Source organism: Atractosteus spatula, chromosome 6 (assembly GCF_055471065.1).
Source record: "Atractosteus spatula isolate fAtrSpa1 chromosome 6, fAtrSpa1.hap1, whole genome shotgun sequence".
NCBI classification, from domain to species: Eukaryota; Metazoa; Chordata; class Actinopteri; order Semionotiformes; family Lepisosteidae; genus Atractosteus; species Atractosteus spatula.
The window spans coordinates 4,942,110-4,969,538 of record NC_142711.1 but is presented as its reverse complement, the minus strand read 5'-3'; the positions used below and the strand labels follow the sequence as shown (position 1 = coordinate 4,969,538).

The 27,429-nt window shown below is 38.0% G+C and overlaps 1 protein-coding gene across 7 annotated transcripts in view; it reads right to left on the bottom strand.

The window, feature by feature from the left end:
• l3mbtl4 (L3MBTL histone methyl-lysine binding protein 4) overlaps positions 1-27,429 on the bottom strand; it is a 139,887-nt gene that overhangs the window by 67,519 nt on the left and 44,939 nt on the right. For 4 of the 7 annotated variants that reach the window (XM_088919532.1, XM_088919531.1, XM_088919538.1 and 1 more), the window contains 3 exons: positions 25,657-25,771; positions 25,354-25,413; positions 15,843-15,945 (listed from right to left, as the gene is read on the bottom strand). In XM_088919532.1, the coding sequence (XP_088775658.1) occupies positions 15,843-15,945; positions 25,354-25,413; positions 25,657-25,771 (278 nt within the window). The remainder of the gene's footprint in view (positions 1-15,842; positions 15,946-25,353; positions 25,414-25,656; positions 25,772-27,429) is intronic. The other 3 variants (XM_088919533.1, XM_088919537.1, XM_088919534.1) reach the window with 1 other exon arrangement.

Sequence of the window (27,429 nt, the reverse complement as noted above, 5' to 3'; positions counted from 1 at the left end):
ATTACAGAACTAATTAACCTTGCAATTTCAAGCCCTCTTAGACATAAACTGTGGCAACCTCAACAAATACTGTGGTCCATGATACTAATTGGTAATTCCTGAGGGATTCATTGGTTTAGTATAATACTCACGGCATAGAGTAATAAATATTTAAAGCACCTTCGGACACACATTCTAAAAAAGACTGGTGAAATGTGATTTTGAAGCATGTCACACTGTGAAAAGAACGAGCCTGTGAATGCAGTAATCTTGTAATAGCCATCCTTTCAGCAAGAGTCGAACGAGTATGATACATGATAAATGAAGAACAAATATATACAGTACCTTGTTTGTAAGTATTTAGAAGCCTTACAAATATATACAGTAAGGCTTGTTTCTTTGTTATTGTAGTCTGCATACAGTATATGCTGGGATTAATATATTCTGGTATTTTCCTTTGTGTAGTTTCTGGTGCCTTGGAGTGCTCATAGCTATTTTCATTATACCATGAAATACAGGCCAATAAATTACTCTGCTACTGTAATTGCTCTTTGTTGTGGGTGTTTCTACAGTAACTTTACATTCAAGATAAAAGCTTTTCTCAACATATCCACATCTGAAGTAAATGTTAAAGGTAACCACACAAAAATTATTGATACTGCCTGCGTGACTGTCAAGATTCATGATATCCACTATAAAATACAATAAATAAAGGAAATTTTAAATGTATGCATGAAAGAATTTTTTAAGCACCAATGGTGGCACTTGTCACTTTTATTAAAGTATAATCATTCTTGCATTTTTTAAAGTAATTCTTATTGTATACATTCATGTGTAAAGCACTGAAAATAATATGGAAAAGTGCCATTGGGAGCTCAGGCAATGCACTGGAGATGCTGGAGCCCTTGTCAGGCTCTGTAAGAACTCACTACTGACTGCCAAAGGAGAATTCATGATGCACGTGGACATCCTATATTTTTCACAGGTGGCTATGGAAAGGCTCACATGGACAGCAGTGCTTGGTCTTGTGCTTCACAGAGAAAAGTCCAGACAACAACCTGGACCACATAAGAAAAGAAACAGGAAGGGAAAAAACTTACTGCAACACCTGTGTCGCAACCTAAAAGGAGACTCTTGGTTTAAAGAGGCAGAATCCCACAATGCAACACAGAGACCAAGGTGCACCCTAAACGCCAGATAAAAAAAAGAAAGAAACAGATTGACAGGATAGGGGTTCCCCGAAAAATAGGCCAGAAAAAAAGATTGTGACCCTGACTGAGGTTGTTGAGTGCCCACAAGGCAGTTTTATGTGCTAAGGTCCCCATTCGTGAAACAACAAGACCTATCATCTTCTACACTTGGTACTTTACACTATTCTAAGCATTGGAGCTTCTCTGTGTAAAAAACAGTGTTTTCAATGTTTTAATTAAATGGGGCTAACAAACAAACACCACACAACGTGCGTAATCCTTTTGAGAAAATAACATTACAGGCAAAGCAATTATACCTAATGGTTCATAATGAGACATATCTTCTGGATTTATGAAGCCACATTGCAGCAATAGTGCAAAACACATCTACTGTAGGTGCAAAACACATCGGGGGGGGGGGGGGGGGTGTTATAACCAAGACAAATAGTTCTATGCATACAGATTCAGGCAAGAAACAGCAGGACTCCAGGTACAGAGAAACCAGGCGAAAATGATGGAAGACTTGAGAGCTGACAAGGACTTTCTGCAGATGCAGTTCAGTAAGAAATGGTCCAGCTGTGTTTATATGATATTGTATAGAGCTATGTGGTTTTAAAGCATGTTGTTTTACCCTGTTGCGCTAACAAAGGAGTTAAGGCAGTGTTTTTTAGTCCTATTCAAATAAGGCTTTACCCTGTTTTCTAGCAGTGGTGCCAAATTAGCTTTTAACAGGTTTTCACTATAATCCTTATATTGTATTCAGTAAATGTTATATGAATTAACTGCTGGGGTCAAGTCCCTTTAAGAATTTGAAAACCTTCTTTTAAGTTATCCTTTTCTGAGGCATAAAAGATTAGATTCCTTCAATGCAAGTTCAAATTCTGTCATAGAAGACAGTTTTTGAATCATCTACAGTATGTAGATCACCATATACTGTACACCATGTTCAGTACACCACAGCTACAAGATTGAGACTGAAGCTTTCACAAAGAACCATGTAAAACACTTTCTAAACAATTCTAGGCATACAATATGAAAGGGCCTATACTGTACGGTATGTTTCAGTTCTCCTGCTTCAAAGTGCTTTAATCCTGGTTGTGTATTATCTGGGACATTAAGCACACCTGCAACATCATCTTTCACATGGATTTCTGTGAACAAGTTTGGACCAATTTCCTTATCACTATACTGTATACAGTATACAGTAATTCACTGCAACACTTCTTTTATTTCTGAAAACCTGGATGTGTTTTTGGAGTGGAGTGTTTTGGCTTACTAGAGTTTTGCATTATTGTGGCAACATTCTTTTCAAAGTCCCTCATACAGCTCAGTTCTCAGAGCTGTTTGGATTGCTTACATACAGTACAGTATTATTTGTGAGCCTCCACGCAAGTGTAATACACTGTAGATATACAGTACGCGTGAAGCCACATTTCAGCAATTGTGCAAAATACATGCAAGGTGTGTGGGGGGGTGTACTGTATTTAAAAAAAAAGGTGTACCTCTCAGCGTAACAATCAGATCTCTATCTCCCAGGATTGTACAAAACTGTAAGTGTTCAGAATAAACTAACCTGCCATGCTGCCGAACACCCTGGCTTTTTTCAAGAAAGGGCTGCATGTGCTCCTAAGATGAGTTACAAACCATCAAACAGACCAGGTGCATCCTCTTTTTCTTATGTTGTAAAAGGGCAGGGGAATTCTCATTCATCTGATTCAGATGAGTCCTCCTTGTTGTCCTCATTCAAAAAGGACAGGCTTTTACTTACAAAATTATCATTATTGACACATTACTGCTTCACTGCATGAAAATGCTCAACCAGCTGTACATACTTTACATATTAAAACATTCCTTGATATGCAAGATATTATTATAATTTTTATTACGCTGTGTCAACATATATTTTTTCAGATATATTTCTCAGTTGATATTAAATAAAGTCATCATTTCAATAGCGATCTGAAGTGTCCAAAGATTAATCAAAATCGCTTCGTACTGTAAAATGTATCGCTTCTCACGGTAAAAAAAAACATTTAGTCTGTATATGTCTATATGCATCCACAGAAAAGTAACCATAGTTGTTGAAATTTATGATGCCAAAATATTAATGGGTAATTAGTAGATACATTACCAATACAGCAAAGTGAACTGAATGGCTATTTACTCTCCTTACACCCCCAGAAAGTCTATTTCTCTATGAGCAAAACTTTGTTGTGAAACAGGAATTGTTTACTCTGAAACTAAATGACTGCAGATGGCTTCTGTGCAAACATCCGGACCACTTTGCGGTAGAGGTCAGCCAAACAACGGAACTGTTCCAGAAGATATCAATGAAAGACACATGACATTTACCAGGATCCAAAGGTCATCGTGTATCTCACCTGCTCGGGTGCTCAATTTCCAAATGTTAATTTAGAAAATAGCAGTATCGCACAAAATATTATGATATGATTTGGTTCTCATATAAATAAATATAAATATATAAATAAAAATAGATTATAAATGTACAAACGCTAAATGTCTGAATGGAAATATATTAAAAATAAAAGATGAAAGAGTGGATAAAGAAAGGCAGAAATCAGTGGGTTTCTGGAGACGTACTGATGAGTTAGAGAGTTTGTGTGTACTGGCGAGAAGAAGAAGTACAATTGTTTGTGTGTTATTAAACAGATTGTGTTTGTCTATTATTGTGACATAGTTGAAGATCAGACCACATTTTTATGAGTAATTAATGCAAAAATGCAGGTAATTCCAAAGGGTTCACAAACTTTTTCTTGCAACTGTACATACATACATAAGAATACTAGCAGTGAAATGCAGAGAGTAAACCTTTAATTATGCATCTAATTTGCTGAATGCAAGTGTTGAGACAGGGATAAAATAAATATGTATTTATATGTTTGCTTCATTCCATAGAGGATTTACACAAATGTTCCAATTCCAAAAGCTTCACAAATTCTTCTGATTTAAGGAATTTCACTTTTGTTCTGGATGGTACTTTAGGGTCATTGTCATGATGAAAAGCTCTTCCAGAAATCGGCTCTCTGTGGAACCTACTGTAGGTGAACAAGAACGTTGATGAACAGCAGCTTAAACACATCGCTTTTCATGACGGCATGGACTTGTGTGCCAGCTGTGTACTGTATGTGGTGACAGCCTGGGTTGGGTTATTAAACTTGGTGAAAAGCAGGGAAATGTGAATAATTCAACATTCTCAATGTTCTCATTGACTGATCAGACAGTTGCCCATCACTGGAAATTAGCACACCCTTCAAAAGTGCATGAAACATCTGAAAATAGAACTGAAATATATATACACACAGACATAATGTATGTCCTGAATTATATTTTCATTTGAAACGGATAAACATTTGGATTTGCCTATAATTACAGGTTTTCTTTGTTAAGAGGATTTTAGTCATCTTTTCAGGTGGCTCCATAATTCTTACTGACAGTGACGCGTTGAAACATGCAGTTTGAAATGCTGCATGTACAGTACTGTATGTCTACTGAAATAAAGGTTATGAAAGTACTAGACTTTGCTATTTTATTTATTCACATATCACAAAAAAGTAATTTTCTCTTGACTGCTATTGTTTAATTCAGAAAATTGATTTTCATATTTTGCAACCATTTAAGATGATTTGCAGGAAACTAAGTGAGAGTGGTTCCCAGCACACCCTTGTGTTCTCAAGTTTATTATGGCAGGACATCACCATCCACAATCCATAAGAGAGCACGATGAGGTCCTGAGACCACTAACGATGGAGAGTACAATATTGGGAATGCAACTGTGAAAGTCCATTTTCCCACTTCTGATGAAAGTGTCTGGGTGTGGTAACAGTCCACAAAATGCTTCAATATCTAGTGCACCCTACAGATTGCTCAATGTGAATGAAGCTGTCTTATGGCGTGGTTATGTCATGGTTTGAACAAGATTTGCTGGCTTCTGAGAAGGGCACCATGATAGCTAGAACTAACTGGACAACAGTGCCCTGATACAGTGAAATATACAGTAGTGACAAAAACAGTTCCTGGACAGAGAATTGTGATCTCCACCTAGAGGAGCACACGGAGGTGAGAGTGGAAAAGGGAAGCAGGAACAGACTACAGACGCTTTTTCTTGTGAACTATAAACTGGATGCCGGAGGAGTAGTGTGGCATTCATTCAGTCACCTAAAAAAAGGAACACAGGGAAAGTGTCCCTTCTACCAAGACTCAGACCCGACATCCGTAGAAGTACACATGAAAATCTGCATTCTGTTATTGTATCTGTTAGCAATACATCTGGGCATTAAGTGTAAAGTATTATGTGTATACAGTAGGTGTTTTTTTACACAATATATTTACAAATGAATCTGTGGCTTTTTTCTACTCTTAACTATTCTTAAGTGAACCCATTTAAAGTGTGATACAAAGAACGGATGTATATTAGTTGTTTCTCGGGTTCATGCAAACCACATCATCTAGTTTTCAAATAAATGGAAAGTAGGCAGGCTAAATCAGCCTTAATGACAGATTATGAGGAGAAGCTATTCTGCATGTTGATTGCTGAGATGCTACTATCAAACTCATAATAAGGTGATACTATCATGATTATTCAACACCTCACTTTGCAACACCAGAAATATCATATTAAATAACGTGTAGGGAACTTGCAATGTGAACAACCTTTTGTGACTCCCATCACTGTAGTTTGCCATGACGAATGAAACAACTTTCTGCTGCTGGACAGGGCTTGCATTGCACACTTGCATCAGTAATCAACTGCCACAAATATGCCTAGTACATTAATAGTTAAACCATGCAAGCAAGATGACTGAAGTATGGACTCTTACAATCGTCTGTCCTTTTCATTAGTAAAACGATATTTTATCTGACCGATCATAGCTCATGAAGATGGGTAGGGTTGAGGAGTTTGCCTATGCTTAAAATTTCTGAAGACTGTAGGCTATTCCAGTTCAGCTGGGTGTAATAATAGTAACTGGCAATTGTAAATTATAAAAAGCATATCCCTTACATGTTTTTTGGTAAAATATTATTATAACCGTAATCAATAACATTCCATCATAGGGTAGACACATTAATTTTGCTTTTACCACCCAATTATTTTAAAGTCTTTGTCTAATGAGAGTGGGTAAGTTATTAATCAACCTCGGTTATTAATTCAAGGGATCTAAATCCACATCTCATTTCATTTTTACACCTACTGTATGCAATATTACAATGATGAAGCATGCTGCTTCAGGTGGGTTTATATAAAAACTGCATACTTTTTATAGTGTTGTAGGTTTTAATCTGACGTTGGTATTCAAAGAATATTATCTGTCACTTATTTTATAAGTACAAATAAACAGATGAAGTGATGATTAATACCACACGAAAAGTTGATTACTTTTGTTAAGTAATGCCATATACAGTACAATGTTTCCTCCAGATTACAATGGAGGATTGACAAGAAAGGTCTCAAATTACAAACTTTGCACTTTGGGTGCTTTATAATAAAGGTACATACTACTGTCAGTAACGAGGAGCAGTTAAGTAGCATCTCTGTAGCAGCCAAGTAGCAACCTTCCACATATCAAAGACAAATATCTCAGAAGTGTACATCTCCAAGCTACATGTACATGCCCATATCTCCAGGCTTGGAAGTACATGCTATGTACAGTACAGAATAACATTTCATGAGCTGAATGCCTTGTTTTATTGTTCAGTTTTACTGATCCATGGATAGTTTTGAAAGAAGTCGGATTGAATGCATGCAAGGATTGAGTACATAAAAATCAAATATAAAATCAAATGCTTGATTGTGATTACAGAGAATAATAATAAATACTACTTTAACCCAAGAAAAGAAAACTCTGTAAATTAGAACGCTGTTGTATATTGTAATAGAACACTAATTTGTATAAATCATATACAAGGCCAAATGATGTTAAAGCATTACAACTCTTAAAGCTACAATTACCAGCAACAGGGCATAAACACATGCTTCAGACAAAGGGCACAAACTTGTAGATGTATTTCGTCTTTGAATTGCACTAATGGCAATGGAAGATACTAATTGCCTAAATTATAATTAGCCTAATTCACATCTAAATACTGCTGTGAGTGGATATCTTCTGCTTCATCGTTATCTGTGGCAGGTTTATCTACAGAAGGGCCCTTTAGCCATCAGATAATTAGACATGGCCCATTAAAGCACCCATGCACTCTATATTACAAGATAATCTGAATGAACTATAAATTCTTCTTAAAAGTGAAAACAACTCACCATTTAAAGGGCATACAATGACATTGCTGTTTTTCTCAAGGCTGTTGTAAAAATTTACTTTCACATAAAAAAAGCTTTTGCTCAAAGCTAATAACATGCAAATCTAATGTAAATTATGCAAATAGAATGTAAATTATTTGAAAATTTCAGGATGTCCTATTTCTTAAGAGCTCACAAATCACTGCAGCACCATATGAATAATATGGCATATATACTTACAGGTACTATAATAGGACACTCTTCAGAATGATTTATTGCTTTCCTTTGTGGGAAACGACATCAATTTAATAGTGATTAGACCGCTCACTTAAGGAAAACCCAGGAAAAAAAATCAAAATTCTGCATTTGCTCGAATGAGATTATCTGTAAAAATATGTATCCTAAGGATCAAAAGAATTGTGTCTCTCATACGTGCACCATATTAACAATGATATCATAAGGAAAATGAAAGGCACAAAACGCACTGTAATTTCAAAGTGAGAAAAAAATTCTACAGATCCTCCTGAATTCATTTTACATTTAAAACCGAGTCTGGTCATAAAGTCCGGACAACCATGTATCTGTGGGCTCTAGATGTCGCACATTCAATGGGGTTCAGATCTGGCAAGCAGGGCGCCCGCAACTTAACTTCCACATTCTTATCTCACAAGAAAGATTCTCTGCTGCCTTTGTGACAACTAGCACGGATTTTTATCTCATAGGAATCACTGGAAAAAAGCTGCATGAGTCATCATCATACAATACCACTTGACATGCCTAAAGTCTAAATATGCATATACTGTATACATACGGAGAAAACACACAAAGCTTTTAAACATTTTATGGCTGTTTTCCCAACAACAGGTCTTGTAACATCACCCCCCACCAAAACAACGTGAGCAGACACGGTTTTTGTTGATTCCCACGCTGGACCTTTTTTCAAAGGAAAAAAAAACACGCCCGTTCAAAACAGACCGATGTATCGAGACGGTTGTTCCTAAACAAAGGAGGGCTGGACCTGCGAAACAAGAAAAAGCAGGACAACGAATAATGTGGACTCTCTGTAGTCCACAAGACAGAAACCCTAACAAAACAAGTGCTGTTAATGAATAATAGATATACATTTATAGAATAGTTAAACTGTCCCCTAAAAGATCAACCAAAATAAACAAAACCCCCGACACTGGGGAGACAATCAGAGGGCACAGCCTGTATCTAGTTTACAGTTTTGAGAAGAGGCCAGATGATTGGGCCACTCGCTAGAATGGAAGATTCCAGAAAATGACCAGCAGCTCATGTGACCAAGGGGTGGACAGACAGACAGACAGACAGACAGACAGACAGACAGACAGACAGACAGACAGACAGACAGACAGACAGACATTGGCAGGTGGCTGAGGCAGGTGTCAAGACAGGAGAGAGGGAGCTACAGAATACAGTCACTCAGCGCCACCAAATTCCTCCTCCACGAACCAAAGTCTAAAAAGGTACTGAGCACCGGAGGGATTCAGACTAAACTGAGGAAAATGAGCCACATTTGTATGCTTGTGGGACTGCTTAAGTTTAGGCAAGATAGAGCCTGCCATCGGATGAGAAGGGAGGATTAGGCTTAATGAAAGCAGTATCCTGTTCCGCTTCTGAGTGTAGTGGGGGTACTCAGAGTTAGAAATCAAACATCAGAGTGGGAGAGAGCACTGGATTGAAGATGGTGATGTGTTAGAACCCCCTCCTACTGTGTGCAATTGGATTTTTATTTCTCCACACCAAGCTGATTAAAGAGGGTACATGGGCTCACTTGGGTGTCCCCTATATGTGATAATTCTGTGTGCGTTCTCTATGTTATTGATAACTCGTACTGAAGCTATTCTGATGTAATATTTTTCTTTTTAATTCTTTTGCTGACAAACCCACACCTTTTCGCAATGATATTGAGTCCTAATGACACCCATGGTATGGAAACAAAACACCACATGAACTTAAATTGAAGGCAAGAACAGACACTTTCAATAAGATGCACAAATCACTTTCATTTACTGTTATTATAGAGCATGAACAATTCTTTATACCATGTAAATTATTTTAGTTTTCACATTTTTCACTGTTTTGGTTTACAATGGTCTGTCAATGTAAATAAACTTTTCCTACATAAATATCCCAAATCCTCATTTACTGTGAATTAATAAAACAAGTCTATTTACAGATGCAGATTTTATACCTAAATCGTAATCCCTATTATTTACCTTGTACAATGAGAGACTGAGCTGCTGAAAACACAACCTATAATAAAAAAATGCTTATCATGAACGCAATTTCTATTAATATTATTAATTTGAGAAAAAATAAAGGATAAATACGAAATCCAACTATTGCATTACTGGCAAGAGCTTTATGTACCCTGGAAATCTAGATGAATGTTCACTTCACACAATAAATGTTTTTCTTTTTAAATCAAAGACTTAACAATATTTCACTGAACGCAAAGGTTCATTTCAGCCAGATGCTTTCCTGAATAATTGGATTGACCAAACAGCCTCTTCTTGTTTCCAGCTTCTGCAGAGACGAGACTCATTCAATCCACTGACGTAAAGGTTGAGGGAGTATCAGAACCACCCTCCTTGTCAAGGGCCATTGATCATGTGGTATTGATTTTCAAACAAGACAAAAAATGTGCTACGGTACAATATGGAAGCAAATGTCTGCAGTGGTTACGACGACAAATTGGTAAAGGTCACCTCTAGCAATTGATCTCTGAATGGAAACACTGGAAGAAAATGTTAACCTTCTTTTAATATTACATTACATTTAAGACTTAAAGGTACCCGTATATACTCCCTGTCTCAGCAAGAATACGTATGTCAAACTAATGACCAGTAACATTTTATATGCTTTCCAGAATACACGTGCATTTTTGGATGAAATTGCATGTCTTACATGCAATTTACACAACAATAACAATTACAACAGCACAAAACAAGGAGTGACGATCCTTTCCAAGAGAACAGGTAACTAACTCACTACAGTTTTGATTATTGACTTTGTTGATGAAAGAGGCAATTCATCCCAATTTAGAACAATAAATACATATCCTAGACTTATAAGAGGATAAACTCCAAGTTCAATGCATGCAAGAGAGTGTAGTAACAGACAAATAAGTTCTGGAACCCGAGATGAAGTTTAAACAAGTGAGATTATTGCATGCAAGGAACAATAAGACCAAAGTATTGTTCGAAATATAGGTACAAAACTTCCAGTTTATATAGCAAATTTCAGTCGCTTCTGATGCAAATTGTTACCATGGTGTGGGGGGCCACCTGTGTTTGGACATTCCCAAGATCTTGAACACTTGTAATGGTCGGTTTTATCTTTCCTTACTTAGGGGGGTCTCTATCTTGCACTTAGAATTTCATATCAATTAACTCCCATCCCTGCCATAACTCAAAGGTGCTTAGGCATGGAATGTCTTGTGTCACAAGAAGTCTTTGTGCAGAAAAAAATCAGTTAACCCCTTTTTCACATCTTATATCTTTCTTCAAGAGCTAAATATTCAATTTTTAAAATTAAAATTTTGAAAGATGAATCCCAGTAGTTTCAGCTGAAGGAACCTTTACCTTGTTATGAGTTAACAACGAAGTCTTTAAGAATTGTTTTATTGTTCTTCACATTCCTGACCAGCCAAGGTGTCTCGAAAGGAGATGTAATTCATGTATCCTACGCTCAGATTTATCGACATGAAGGGAACAGCAGTCTTGGTTTATTGCTGAGCTAACTGCCTGACTCTCTGACCTTTTTAACACTTTATAAGGCAACAAACTATTACTGACTAATAATAAAAATATATGTTTTTGTATGGCAATTGTGTTCATCTTTAACACTAAAAGCTTGCTGTTCTGTCTCAAAAAGCGAGTGAGAGACGAGGTTAACCTGTTAACCGTCTGTCCTCCTTTCTTTATTGCAGTAAAGACATCAAAATTGGACTCATCAGAACCCTGTTCTTCCTTAAAACATTTATGTTACTTGTGGTTTTAGAGTAACAACTGTGACAATAGTCAATGTACTATAAACTATTGAGTTTTTTCAATAATGTTAAAATGCTATGCTGGATAACTGTATAAATCCTTAGGGAATTTACAACAAGCTTTACTCAAATGAAGAAAATAGTTCTTAGGCTATATTTTACTTGTGAAGAACCAAAACAGAGATTCCAATATTACCTTGAGGTACTGTAGAAGTTCACAGACTGAGCTGTGTGTAATTCAATAGTCTAACAAGACTCATTTCACCATTGAAATTGATTTGGTGCTCCCAGCCTGATTAATCGGAAAATTAGTCCTCGACATAAACACATTTCATATAACAATTTTTTTTATTATATTTGGTAAATGTGATTTCTACCATTTTCTCTGCATGTAACTTCTTAACAGTAGATGTCATGAAAATCTAGATACATTAGCTGAGCATGTCTGAATTGATTTAAATTCATGGCAGACACTTTTGCTACAGGAATGGACAGTTCCTTCCAGGCAGAACTGTGAACCAGAAACATAAAAAATAAAAACTTGATCTATCTGTCTTCTAACCTTGAACTTTGAAGATATACAAATTGATACAGATTGAAAGAAACTATTTCCTCATCTATTGCATCCACATAACATCTTACTTCCTTGACAGGAATTAATTTTGCATTAGAGAACAGAAAAAATCACGTACAGACGCAGAAAGTATTGCGACGGTATAACTGAAGAAGCACCAGTGGTCCTGACTGGGACCACACAGGATCTTAATCAATCTCAGAGAAACAGGAGGCTCTTATGATACCATAACAGTGGAATTCAATGCATGTATTGCTTTAATAGTCCCATGGGACTGTGAGCTCCAAGATATCTTGACCTGACCTTTGACAGGGAGACACACCAAGGATAGGGCCATTATTTTTACGGGAAAACATGAGGTTTTCAAGGTGACAAAGGGACACTGAAGACAAACTTAGAGAACATTGTGTGTGTATGTACCAGAACTGGCAGCTAAAAAGACTCTACTGTGTTCCTTTTCTTTAGTTTAAATTACCAGTCCGGCTAGAGAATAGCCCTTTCTGTACTCTCTCAACATCACAGTGTCGAGCTCAATCACCCATGCCACACTATGGCGTGGGATGCCATATTAAGGGGCAACATGGGGGTGGAAAGGGTGACTTGTTTTCCAGATCCAGTTCTAGGAAAATGGAGACGGCGCAGACCTGCTGTTGAAAACAGGGTCTCTCTCAGTGCAGAGCAGAGATCCAGGATTGGGGACTGGAATCCCTGGGAGAGCCGGAGAGAGGCTAACTGGCCTGGGGACACCCATGGGCTGAGGGATGGTTCAAGATGGGAGAAGAGACAGGAAAGGGACCCCAGGTGCAACAGATTAAATGAAAGGGCAGTTCATTGGCCTGGCCAGGCCACCGGTAAGAGAGGGAGCAGCCTGGTTTCTCTTGTGGTGAGAGGAACCACAGAGTGCAGTGAAGTGAGCTGGGAAGAAGCACAGAAAAAGATGGATTGGTGGCATGAAAGAGCTCCATGCAGTGAGGGGAGCTCACAGAGGAAAGGGTCCCAAAACAGACAAAGGGGTCACGGTGATTAAAATGTGAAAGGTGAAATGCCAAAAGATTTGAATAAAAAGGTACAGTAAGTGTGGGTCGGGTGACCTGGGGTCGAGAAAAGAAAGGGGTCTGACCACCTTACAGGCTGCTGCAGAGAACATGTGGCACCTGAAACCTGTCATGAACCTGAAAGATCTCAGGCACTAGCAGACAGAGAGTTTAGCAAGTAAAAAGGAAGCCCATGGAACAAAGATCAAAGCACTGCGCTTCTTCCAGGAGATGTGTTGATAACTCAGGTGCACTAAACTATCATTCTCTGAAGGTGGGTAATGTTAGAAGATTGCACAATATTGCCTTATCCTGTAAATGTTACATCAGCACTTCAGAGGATAAATCACAAGCTCAGGAGGACCATTATGCTGCACCTCTTGCCCCACATATAAACAAACATGCTGCTACTAGCAAATGTCACAGAAGGTCTCATACGTGACTATTTTTCTTGTCGAGTTTTTGATTCTGTAAAAAGCTGGGCCCAGTCACACGTACTGTAACTACTTGTAAGTAACAATCTGTGTGCTTTGTGCTTAGTTTGTTAGTTTTGCAAATACTGTACGTTTTAGGTTTCCATCTGTGATTTACTTTGGAACCTAAGATAAAACAGAGACAAAAAGAAGCTACAAGACCTTGCTCAATATTTCATAATAATAAGGGGCATCCCTTTGCCTTCTCAGCTTTTCAAGCACTTATTTTTCCAAATTAATTTATACACCCACCCAAAATTAACAACATCTGCAGAGTACAGTAACTACAATGTCATTTACTGTGGGCAAAGTATGTCAGACTGGCACAACACTGAGCATTTTGATAATGCCCAGAGGTTACGGAAGAAAGCAGCATTTAGAATTGTTTACAATTATATAGCGCTTTTCTGGACACTCCACTAAAAGCGCTTTACAGGTAATGGGGACTCCCCTCCACCACCACCAGTGTGCAGCCCCACCTGGATGATGTGACGGCAGCCATAGTGCGCCAGAACGCTCACCACACACCAGCTCTCAGTGGAGAGGAGAGCAGAGTAATGAAGCCAATTCATACATGGGGATTATTAGGAGGCCATGACTGGTAAAGGCCAGCAGGAAATTTGGCCAGGACGCAGGGGTTACACCCCTACTCTTTTCAAGAAATGCCCTGGGATTTGTAATGACCACAAAGAGTCAGGACCTCGGTTTGACATCTCATCCAAAGGATGGTGCCTGTTTACAGTATAGTGTCCCCGTCACTATACTGGGGCATTAGGACCTACATAGGCCGCAGGGTGAGCGCCCCCTGCTGGCCCCACTAACACCTCTTCTAGCAGCAACCTTAGTTTTTCCCAGGAGGTCTCCCATCCAGGTACTGAACAGGCTCACAGCTGCTGAGCTTCAGTGCGTTGCCTGTTGCGAGTTGCAGGGTCATATTGCTGCTGGCTAAATAAGTGTAGTAATTAAATAAACAAGTAGTTAGGCTGCTGTAGTTTATTGAAAAAATATGAATCTGAGGTACACAGTAACACATTTAGTTGCACAATAATTACTCATTGCATTGTTCTTTGTCCTTCTCCCTTTAAACAACAAAGCTCTGTTTTCCAGGTGTCCAGGTGTGTAAAGTTGATAGAGACTTATTCACAAAGATTTACTGCTGTAATAAATGTAAAAGGTGCTTCCACAAAGTATAATTTTGGGGGGGGGGGGGGGGGGGTTGCACACCAGGGTGTTTTACGTTTTTTAATTTCAATTATTTTTCCTAATAATTATCTATTTGTTCACATTAAAGGTCACATTAAAGATGGAAAAATGTCTGCCATGATTTATCTTGATATCTGGCTTTACATCACAAAAACCTGCAATTTTAATAAGGGTGTGTAGACTTTTTATATCCACTGTATTATTTTTCTGTTTTATGAAGAGTGGTGTACATAGGCTTTCAGTGCCTAAGTGCCTTGAGAACTGGAGCCACACACTGGCACAAATGCATTCTGTCTATAAAAGCTTGGCTTCAGCAGCATACTTAAACATGTCTGGACTGGGTTTTTCATTTGAATATCAGTAGCACTTAGTACATCTAATAGAACTACTTGCTGTAGTAGCATGGATTTCTTTTGCAGACACAGGGTCCCTATGGGGAAGACTCACTTGACTGTGACACATTTTAAAGGGGAACTGCAGTACCAATTTCTCAGACCGGTTATTAAATCTCCATGACAAAATAAATTCACTGATGTTATAGAAAAAAAACCCACAATTTTCAAATTTAGCACAAAATCGTGAGCTCTGTGAAAGTACTGTAAGTCGCCATGTTGTCGCTAACCCCTGGTCTCGCCAGGGGAGAGCTCCTCCGAATTACGACATTAAGTAGCCCTTCCTGCTCACTAGTCCCTGTGATGACTCATATAATGCTATGTACGAGCGAATGAGTACAGGTTGTGCAGCACACATTTCACCGCAGAAATGTTCCAACGTGATCTGCATGCAGAAATAACAAGTAAGCAGTATTTGCTGGCAAAACTATCTCGAAGTCAAGAGCAATCTTTTTATTGGAGTAAAAGAGATGTATTCACAATCCTGGCTTTTTACAATGTCATAGGGCCGCAACACATCACCGGACGTTTTGTTGCCTCATTCTAAATCACAGAATATGGAGCTGCCCAGACAACAAAATATGATCTATTTTGTGATGTAAATTGGAGGTTTTACAAGTTTACTTTTATTGTGGTTTGATATGCACTCATCAAGGCCGATTCTTTCAAACCCTGAAATATAAACACAGCGTTGCAGTTCCCCTTTAAAGGAGTTATTCAAGGACTCACCTATGGTGTCCAGTGTATCGTGCCCCTTTGATGTGGCCAACCCCTCGACACCCGGGTGTAGGGCAAACTCCCTGTGTTGTTGAGATCTTGAGGTCTGCTGGTCCTGAAACAAACCAAAACAACTTCTCTAAAGCACAATATGAATGAAAAAAAAATTATAAAGTAAATGACATTCAGGATTCAGAATAGTTATGGTAAATAATTAAGATAACACTAATAATAGAAGTACTGTAAAACAACCTTCACCAAGCTCTCTTCTTAGCTTTAATACTAACATTTAAAATGTATCATTATCTAATGTTTACTAGTAATGTAATGTTTGTATTTTTTCTTCCTGTTTGTGTAAAACACACAGTAGCTGCTTTGATGCTAGACTCATTTCTGAGAAATCAGATAAAACATTATCATAGTGTAAAACCATAACCTCCAGCGCTACTCATAATGCAAATCCAGTCCAACCCCACACTAAAAACACTGGGCCAAAAAAAGAACCTAATACTTTTACAATCTTTATAACTATAGTGACTTCAAAAGGTATCTCTTTACCAGCTGCGACCCTAAACCATTCCTCCTGACACGACTGTCATTCCCCACCTTAAACTTTGCATCAACTAAAGGGTTTTCGCTGGAGCACTTACTTAAAAAAGCAAACAAAGTCTAGTGATTAAATCAGTGATTTCTGATTAAATACAGTATACCCATTTAATTGACTTAAGTTTGGAATCTGGAGTTTTTTTCTGACCTCTTTGTAAACATGTGAATATAGTTATATTTAGTGGCTATCCATTATTCATTTTGTAAAGATTATATTTTGGGAAAACACAGAGCCTCCTTTTTGTTTACAAGACAGGGAGGCCTGCCAAAAAAAAGCAAGTTACAGTCTCACAGTCCAAACTTTTAATCATCCTAAAAACAAGGCCAAAAATCAAACTTCAGTAAGTTTGTTAAAGAGAACACGGGACATCAGCATATAGTGTATTTTTAAGACTTTCTTCTCTGGGAACTTAAATAATATTATTTTCTCTTCTCTTGCCCAACTTGAATCCATAAGAATTATTTCTTCAAACATGAATAAAGTACTAATCAAATGGGATAGCGCAGAATGGAAGACTCAAAAGGAGCGGATTTAAAGAGAACCTAAGGGAAAAACAAAATGTCAAGGACTTGCACCTAAGTGCTAGCAATCAGGGAAAAAAAGCAAGTAATAGAAGTTACTGCACTGGAATCATAAACCATAAATCAACATCATAAAGAGGGTTCAGGCACAGGTTTCAGATTCCATATGGGTCAAGATTGAACAAAAATATTCAAAAACCCACTGTTAGGAGTGCAGTATTATTTCAGATGACCACATTTACAGACCAAATCAGTTACACTTCATTACTGAATGTACATATTGCACATAAAAGAATGTATGCACAGCATGAGAAGCGTCTGTGATGTGAGATCTTAATATTCCTCACACAGATTGGAACATGAATAAGAGACAATATGCATATGAGAGGCTGAAAGTGAAAGGGAAAACATGGCTAATGACTGCTTTCTTAACCAGTTCGTTCGAGAATGGACTAGAGAAAAGGCCTGTGATGAACTGGTGTTTTCAGACAACCCAGATACAACAATGAAAATGGAGGCGAGAGAACAATCAGAAAACTGTGATCATGTTCTGGTAGGCTTTGAAATATATTTGGAAGCTTGTACAGATAAATCCAGGCAAAAAATTACAATTTTAGGAAAGCCGAAGGAAAGGATGAAAGGAAAAGGCAGGCGTTATAAGAAAGTGAATGGGAATGGCAGTAGCACACAATATGTTCTAGCATGATTGCATTGCATTGAATCTCGGAAGCTAAGCAAGGCTAAGACTGGTCAGCAGTTTGGTAGGAAACCTCTAGAAAAAATCAGGTTATTGTGCAAGGGGTTTTGGTGAACCAGCAGGTGACAATCCTCCCTGTGGACTATAATATCCCAACCAGTGTTAAAGCACACTGCACTGCAGGAGGTGCCATCCTTCAGATGGGACTTCAATCCAAAGTCCTGCCAACTCAGATACGAAAGATCCCCTGGACTACTTTGTAAGCAGTTTTGTTAACCCTGGTGTCCAAGCAAAAATTCAACTCTTGGCTTTCAGTAATTCTTTAATTAACCTTAAGAAGTAATTACTCATTTCACCATCTGATTTGTTGTGTAGTAAGACTGCTGGCACACAACAGTTGTTACACATTGGCCAGGTGTGCGCTGCATTGCGGAAGAGGGTAGATGATGACAGATAAGGAACCAGCAGAAAATGAAATGTAGCATTTGAAAATTTTAGTGTGGCGTTTTAAGAATAAATCTACAACATTTCCCGGACTGAGGAATGATTTCCGTATTAAATACCATTAGAGCAGGCATATACTGTATGTTCCAAGTATTAGAAGCACTTAAGATTAACAAATCTTCAGGGACTGATGGAGAAGTTATCAAGTTTACTAGAAGAAATGAGGGATGATATTTATATGTCATCAAAAGGACTTAAGGCAATACTTTAACATTAACCAAAGGGGTAATACTTATTGGCAACAGAATTGCTAAATACTTCCAGGGGAGATTCCAGGGGATAGCCAAGATGGATTTTCGAAGAGGTCAATTTAATTTAGCTAATTTATAGTTCTGGGAACAATTGACCACTGTCACGAAGCGTTCTTTCAGGACCCTATCCAGACAGCACAATCCGGAGAGGAGTGAGGAAAACATGAGGAAAAAAGCATGCAAAGGGGCTGGAAGGAAAACAGGGGGCGTGTTCTAGGTGCGCTGGTGTTCAGGGGGGTGTTTCCAAGGCAAACAGTCTGAAGGAGTCCAAGGCAAATCCGAGAATGTTTCAATGTCCAAAACCGGGAGATCCATCCTGACAGACAAACGGAGTTAAAAACCGGAGCGGGATCCGGCGGAGGGTCGGGGGAATAAAAGGGGGGTCACAGGACCAGACTCTCCCAGTCCCGGACTCAGAGGGTCAGGACGCCATTGAAGCCGATCCGCGGGTCTAGGAGCGGCTCGGCGGGCTTCAGGGTGTCCATCATCCAAAGCTGAGCCCAGATTGGCAGGAACGTCTGGTTTTTATAGGACGGGAGTCAGGAACCAGAGGCAGGTGCAGGGGATCAGTACAAAACAAGGAAGGGCTGGAGCGTCCTTAAGAGGAGGGGTTTACGAGCGTGACAACCACAGTAATAGTTACATAAATGCTGTCTGTATATGGCATGCTTGCATTTGTATCCTCTAAAAGACTAATTCTTAAATTGAAGATGGTAAGCATCCAAAGCGTTCGGATTGAAAACTGGATACTGAATAGAAAACAGAGTAGAGATAGAAGGTGAGCGGTCAGCTTGGGGAGATGTAATTAGCAGAGCACCATCTGGACCTGTATTAGAGCCACTGTTCTTCTTAATGTATATTATTGACATAGGTTGTGAGATATTCGGTAAACAAGACAAGTTCACAGGAGACACTGAAATAGGAAGATTAAAAAAAACACTGGAGAACCAGCAAAAGAAATTCATAAAGATTTTGATTAAATCTGACTGGGAGAACACCTAGTAGCATTTCATGAAGACAAGTGTGGGATGTTGCTCGCAGGAAGCAGAAACAAATTTTACATGTAAAATGGGAAACAATAAGTTCATAGAAGTGACCAATAAAAAGTACTGACATTTTATGTTTACATTTTCCTCCCATATATAGTGTGGAAACATAACAAAAAAAGGCAAAGAGAATGATAGAATGTGTCACTGAAAGGACAGAATTGAAATGAAAAAGACTACAATGGGAATGTGATGTAAGTAGCTAAAAGTGACCTCTTCGGAATCAAAAGTAAACACAGATCAGGAAAACACAAGAAAGAATATTCAAAACTGAGAACAAGGGCTGTTTATTATACAAAAGGTTGCTGATGAAGATAATACCCTACCGTCTTTCAAGAATGGCAAGATGGATAGCCTGTATTAACTGTCTCCTGGCAACTAAATGATCGAGACTGGTCCAACGGCCTCATCTTGTTTTTGACTTCTGTTATGGTAAGCGTTCTTATATTATTTGTCTATTTTAAAATTAATTTGCTTATCTTAAGCCGGCCACTCTTTATAAATTACAATCATATTTTAATAACTTAAATGAAAATACTCCATAAATGGAACTGCTTCTGTAATAATACTGTGAACTTATGTTTGCCAAATCATCCCATTGCTTTATAAACTACTACAAGACATCAGAAATATCAAGCATCTTAAAAGGAAACTAGTATACACACAGCCAAGAAACAATCACTCACAGCAAAAGTTAAACAGGCAAGTCAAATTTAACTGCTTCTTTCCTAACTGAATCACTATCGATTTGCAGTGCTTCTTTTCTGTATTTGTGGATGGTCACACTTCAGCTCAAATAAAAGTATACTTAAACTGTATAAACATGTTATTTCTAATGTTTAAACATTTTAATTCTAATGTCATCCAGTCCCTGGAGGTGGCACAAAGCTTCAGTGATAACAAACGCAATGATGCATACAGATTTTTGTTACAATTTGTAAAATTTTGAGCAAAATTCCAACCTGGCAAATTCGAAATTTAGCTCAAGGATCATGGGGAATGAAAAACCAGCCACAAAACCATTTTCTTCATGGGTTATCAACCAGTTTGACACGAACAATAAAAGCAATGTTAAAGGAATAAAGTTTTAAGTTTTGTAAGTACTGAAGGATTACACGAAGATAAAGCTCTGCTATGATCGGAACATTTCTTCTCTTTCAAAGATAATAAAATCACAAACTCACACATTTTACAAATTATGGAAAAATTCTAAATGTATGTTAGCATAATGAAACAAAAGCATGTTACCATAATAAAACTGAACAAAAGCCATTGCATAATCCAGTTCTGCTTCAGAACAGTTTATAAAATGCCGAAACAGCAGCACATTGCACAACTCTACCCCAATTAATGTACTGCCAAGGGGTTTTATTTCCACAGAAAGCAATTTCTTATCTCAAAAACTAAATGCATTAGATGGAAAAAAAGAAAGGTGCACGTCATGGAGTGCAGAAAAGGGAACAGGAAATTGTTCTATCAGTACAAAGATAAATATGATCTAGCACTGAGATAGGAAGAGAAATAGAAACAATAATTGCACAGGGAGGACAAAGTCAGCACCTGCGTGATTTATGAGATCAATCATTATATATTAATGAACAGACTATTTTCACAGATCTAATGACTATTATTTCATAACTACTGAACATAGGGCTATGTCACGATTCGTGCAATTTGTACTGCACTCTGGTTGAAAAGAACACATTATTTTCTTGAAAAAATCCACAATATTGTGGACAACAATAAAATTGGAGACTAAGGTAAATGTTTCACTGCCGAGGGAAAAACAATGAAGCATAAAATGCCCAATCGTCAACATCTTAATTCAGCTGTTGTCACTGAAATGAAATGCATGTCAGAGACCTCCCCTTGTTTCGAGCAGTTGCCCGAGCACAGTGCATTATAAAAGCCACACTATACAATGAGTTGCAGCTTTTTTTAATAGAACAATTAGCAGAAAATATCACGACAACCAGAAAGGGGTTTCTGGACGAAGCAGAACAAAGACTCTTCACGGACTTGAAACTGCTACCCTGGTGTCCCGGGATACCAGTTTGTCTCTTTTTTAGAGAACAACACTCATGCAGGACCATCTCTGGAGTCCTGCAGAAAAACTGATCCAGCAGGGTTAGGAGTCTGTTTCTTATTTTCGAATCTCCTCATCCCTTGTTAATACCCACAGGCCTCTTAAAGGCATGCTGCTCCTTTACATACAGTACATTCTAATAAAACAAGGACAGCTGTTCCTCCCAAACGAATGTGTATATTTCCTTAAAATAATTATTCATGCGAGTATTATCATTTATAGGTAAATAGACACTTGTATATTAACTGGATGGGCAGATCAGCTCCTTTAGTCCTCACCAGTCCAGTGACTAGTTCCCAGACTTCATCCTCTAACCTGGCTCCAGATGTGGTTTTGCCACCGAATGTACAGTAACTGCAGCTAACAAACATATATCCAGGATATTTACAAGTCTTTTTCTTCTCAGCCTGTTACTGCAAAGGAAAATGCAAATCTTCTGCAACAGGCAAGTTTGATTGTGCAAGTCCAGGGTGGAATTTAGCTTCGACACTGGGTTTGACACATTTACGCTTATGAACAGGGCCTTGACTGTCTTAATGACCAGTGCTGTCTCACCAGAAGGACAGCACTGCCTCCCTCATAAGGGTTCTGATCACTGTCTGGGACACTTACTAGTCCCACCAACTAGTCTGCCAACACCACTCCCAGCCGCAACCCCTTTTAACTTTGAGGTCTCCCATCCTTATTTTGGTGTGTTTGGGAAAATAAAATGTTTTAAAAAAAAACAGATTTCCCATACCAGCACAATTTAGGCACAGGATTATTTAGCCTTTGAATTGTGGTAAAGGCATTGATATTGATAGCAAAGAAAAACAACAATGCACTTAGTAATATAATTATGTAAAATAATGTAACACTATTACCTAAGAAAAAAAGTAGCTGACAGCATGGCCTGTAATGAAAGATTTATGCTTTTCTTCTCCTTCACCACATATCTGTTCAAAATGTCATGATCTTGGCAGAAATAAAATTTAAATTATCTGAAGGAGCAAAAGGCAGCACAAGCATGAAAACACGAATTATCTTTGCGATATACTTATTCTTACACGTGTTAACAGTATATTGAGATAATGTCATACACAGTTAAATCAATTGGATGCACACAGCAAACGTCCTGCATAATTAAGTGAGTCATTACAATAATATGAAAGGAAGATGCATGAGCAATGCAAAATGATAAACTGATACACACAACCATAATTCAACACCAATTTCTTGGAACTCGACTTCCTCATTATTCATTTGGTAATAGCAAGAACAAATACATACACAATCAGCCTCTGTTTCAAATGTTATACTGTAGTTCATCAGGTGAACAATATCAAGGCTTAGTCAATACATCAATTCTTTCAGACACCGTATTGTACGGAAGCTTATAAGCGCCAAGGAGAAAAAAAAACTCATTTATACAATAAAAAGTATCTATTTTATACGAGAAAAGTATTTTGTGTATACCAGAAAATGATTCAGTTTAAACAGAATAGTTAATTTGTGAACATTGTTGCCTGCTACAGTATATTAATACTGTATATTGCATTGCAGCATGTGTTCTGTCTTTTGTATACATGAAGTTCAACACTGTGTCAGGTTAAATGCGTATTGTTTGATGCGTATAGAAATAACGGCTTTCCAAACACATGTTCATCTTGATGTGATCAATATTTTCTCCCATGTAAAGTTCTGGTCCAAAGCAAAGGAATTTTAATCCAAGCGCAAATCATCCTTGGCATCCTCTCATTTGACTCACAGACTATGTATGTAATGGTACCTGTCTCCTCCCTTTACCCTTATCCTGAACAGAAAGATTGGGCTGTACACAAAACCTGTTGAGAAACTTTTGTAGACGATGAAAATGTAGTCTACTATAAACAATGATTGTTTTTGTAGTAAGAATGATATTTTTTTGGGAAGGGATGCTGGCAGCAGAATAATTCCTATCAGCTCAGCTACTTGTTGTGGAAGTGTTCAACAAACAATGAAAACATGTTGATTGCACTGGTCCCTGTCCTAGTCCCCACAGCTCCCTCCATGGTGATGAATGGCACAGTATGCAATGTGGATACATGTGGGAGACACTTAAGAAAAGCATTAGGAAGAAACAGCTTGTTCCTTCCAGTATCATGTACAGTACGGTACAGTACTAGTAACTTCAGCATACTACGCTCAATATACAGTAGGGTGAGATCAATGAGAATCCAGCCTGCATGTTTCACTTAAGACAAATAATTTTACACAATCAGCTGGTCACCAAAGCTTCTTGCTGCTTTATAATGGAAAGATTATCCCATGAGAATTCCTTTCATGTATAAATACGATTAATGGATTTTGTTCGGTCACCAGCAGTGATGCAGTAAGACACTCGTGTTATTATATGCAAACACTGGTGGAGTTCAGTTAATATTGGTCATTTCTAATTTTTCTGCGATTATCTTTCCCTTTTACTTACAGTACATTATTTTTTGTTCCAGAGGCTTTTTAAGAACAATAGTGATAGTGACAAACCACTGTTGCACTCTCCTTAAAAAATGAATAACCTGGTCATAAACAACAGATGGAGACTAATGTTTTTTTCATCTTCCTTCTTGCTGGCTGGTGAGAGCACTCCTTTTAAGGGTAGCGTAACTATGCCATAATAGTTAGCCAGCAATAGCCAGCAGCCATATCACCCTGCAACTCACAAGTGTCAACCACTCAAGCTAAGCAGGTGTGAGCCTGGTCAATACCTTCATTGGAGACCTTCTGGGAAAGCTAAGGTGGCTGTTGGAAGAGGTGTTAGTGGGACCAGTAGGGGGTGCTCACCCTGCGGTCCATGTGGGTCCTAATGCCCCAGTATAGTGACAGGGACACTATAGTGTAAAAAGGTGCCGTCCTTTAAATGAGACGTAAAACTGAGATCCTGACTCTCTCTGTGTTCTGGCCAAATTTCCTGTTAGCCTTAATTAATCATGGCCTCTTAATAATCCCCATCTCTGAACTGGCTTCATTACTCTGCTTCCCTCCCCACTGAGAGCTGGTGTGTGGGGAGTGTACTGGCGCACTATGGCTGCCATCACATCATCCAGGTGGGGCTGCACACTGGTGGTGGTGGAGGGGAGTCCCCATTACCTGTAAAGAGCTTTGAGTGGAGTGTCCAGAAAAGCACTATATAAAAGTGTAAGGAATTATTATTATTATTTCTAAAACAGAAAACAACTTTTTCATTTTTCTCTCTGCGTTCTCTAAGTAGTACTAATCAGCGAAGGACTTTATCCATCCATCCATTTTCTAACGGCTACTTCAAATTCAGACTGAGTGGGAGCCAAAGTCTATCCTGGCAGGCAATGGGTACAAGGCAGGGTGAAGGACTTTATACCCTTGTCAAATCCACAAAGCTGCCCCACAGACAGCATGAACTCCTGTGATATAAAATAGAAGCATGAACCCACATTGCAAATATAACAGAGATCGCAGGATACACACTTGACACAAGCTCTCTTCTGAGAGATACACTGGTGAATTTCATGTTTAACAACATTCTGTTTGAAATCTGATCTTTTTTTGAAAGACCCCCGTTGATATGCAATGCACAATTTATCCCGCTTTACAATACAAAACACCTAATGTCAATTTGCCATGTCAGAGAAAAACAGCAATGCTCATTTCCTTTCTTTCTTCAAAGGATTAATTGTGCTTTTGCTGCACAGACAAGAGGAGATCAGGCAGATACAAGTTCCCTTAAGTACCTCATTGGCATGCGACTACAAATACCACACAAACCTTAAAATAAACTTGTATTTTTTTTACATAAGTCAAGAATTAATCATAAACATACCTTTTGTATTTTTGTGTGTACTCTGCTCATTCATCCTTTTAAAGCCACTGGTATGTCTGCCTAAACATATATAAGATGTTTGAAAAGCCTGATTAAATATGTACTGTATATGAAATGCTTCAAGCAAATATATGTTTAAAAGAGATATACTGTAACTACAAAACAATACAGGTATGCTGCTTATAGGAAAACTGCGGCATACAGTATCTTGGAACATTTTTACTTTTCTTTAAACAATTTTTAAATGTATGTAGGATTTTTAAATATTCCGATGCACACACAAAGAAGTAAATATTTACTTACTGAGTGGCATTTCCAAAGGATGACCAGTCCTGGCACACCACCCAACAGGATGAATATCCGTAGAGTCAGAATCTGCCCAGAAATCAAATTTGTGATGCCAGCCATCAAAATGCACCTGTATGGGCAAGAGACATGTACCCCAAGCATGATTACAGACCAGTTTTCAGTTACAGTTACTAGATTTTCCTTTCACATCTGAATGGTGTCAAAGTCATAATACAATCTAAAGCCACACTGGTGTAAGCAAAGTTACTCAGCATTAAACATTAATTCTGCAGAAAGAAAAACAGATATACATTATTATTTATTACTATAATAACATTATTAATTATGGAAGAAAGAAACATGAAGTGCTTGGAGAATTAAACAAGGTTTTATAGACATAAAGTTTCCATTGAGAATTCACAGTATATTTTCATTGTTTTGTAAGTTCAAATGCCCGATGCATAAAGATCCCATATGCAATGCAGTAACTAATAATAATGAATTGTAATCATGTAGCACTTTTCACCCTTAAATGTTTTACATATAATGTACAGTAGGTGAGAACGCACTGCTATTTCAGCACAGCATCTCTCTGGGCAAGACACCATAATGCACCAGCAATCCTATACAGCAGATTAGATGAAGAAGTGAGAAATTGCTTCAACTACTGAATTAAGGAGGAAACTGGCATAGGGCAGATAATGCAAGACCAAAGTGTAATTAAGTCAGGACACTACAGCACCGTGTCTGAAGTCTGAAGTTAATTTCACCGATTTCTGGTCCACCAAAGTCACTTCCAAAAGCAACAAAGTTATCGCCTGAAGTTCGACATCCCAGTACTGACAAACTAACCCTTGCTGAGCTTCTGAGATTTAAATCAGGTTTATGGTGATAGTACTAGGTGGTAATAATAATAATCATCATCATCATCATGATGCTGGGATAAATGAACAGTTCCACTTAAAATTCAAAAGCTTTCCAAGCCTCCAGAACTGGCTACACAGAAAAACCTGTTATTGCCAGAGATCATTGTTTCTATATGATATACTGTATGTCATTATTTCCTCCAGCACAAAATCAATTAATAACACTGGATTGCACTGTTTCCAAAGACACAGATTGATCGGTTTTGGACAGTGTCCTTTGTAATGCTTAGTCAATAAAATCAATCCAGTCACTTAACCAATAATAAGTGAAGGACTTTATACTCTTGTCAAATCCACAAAGCTGCCCAGCAGGCAGCATGAACTCTTGTGATATAAAATTGGAGCATGAACCCACATTGCAAATATAACACAGATCACTGTTTGCATACCTGATACAAGTTCTCTTCCGTTACTGAGAGATGCATTTTGTATTTTAAGTTAAACAGTGTTCTCTTTGAAATCTGACTTTTTTCTGAGAAGATCCCAGCTGATGATGATGATGATGAAATGTACAGTTTATTGTGCTTTACAACCCAAAACACCTAATGTCAATTCCCCATGTCAGATTAGAATAACAATGCTCACTTCCATTCTTTCTTGCTGGGTAATAAAAGGAATAGTAAAGTAAGAACTAAAATATGCCCATTTCCATTCTGATGATCAAAAGCATCGATATGCAGGATAATTGGTAAGAAATAAAACACAGCTTGTACAAGCTGTGCAAATACTGTACACTCACACAAGCATAAAGGAGTACAAGCCTGTAAAAAATCAAACACACGTTGCTTTAGATGAGCATGGGTAATCGAGTCCAATTTGTGTACAACTGAGTTTCAGTCTTACCAACATAATACAACATTAT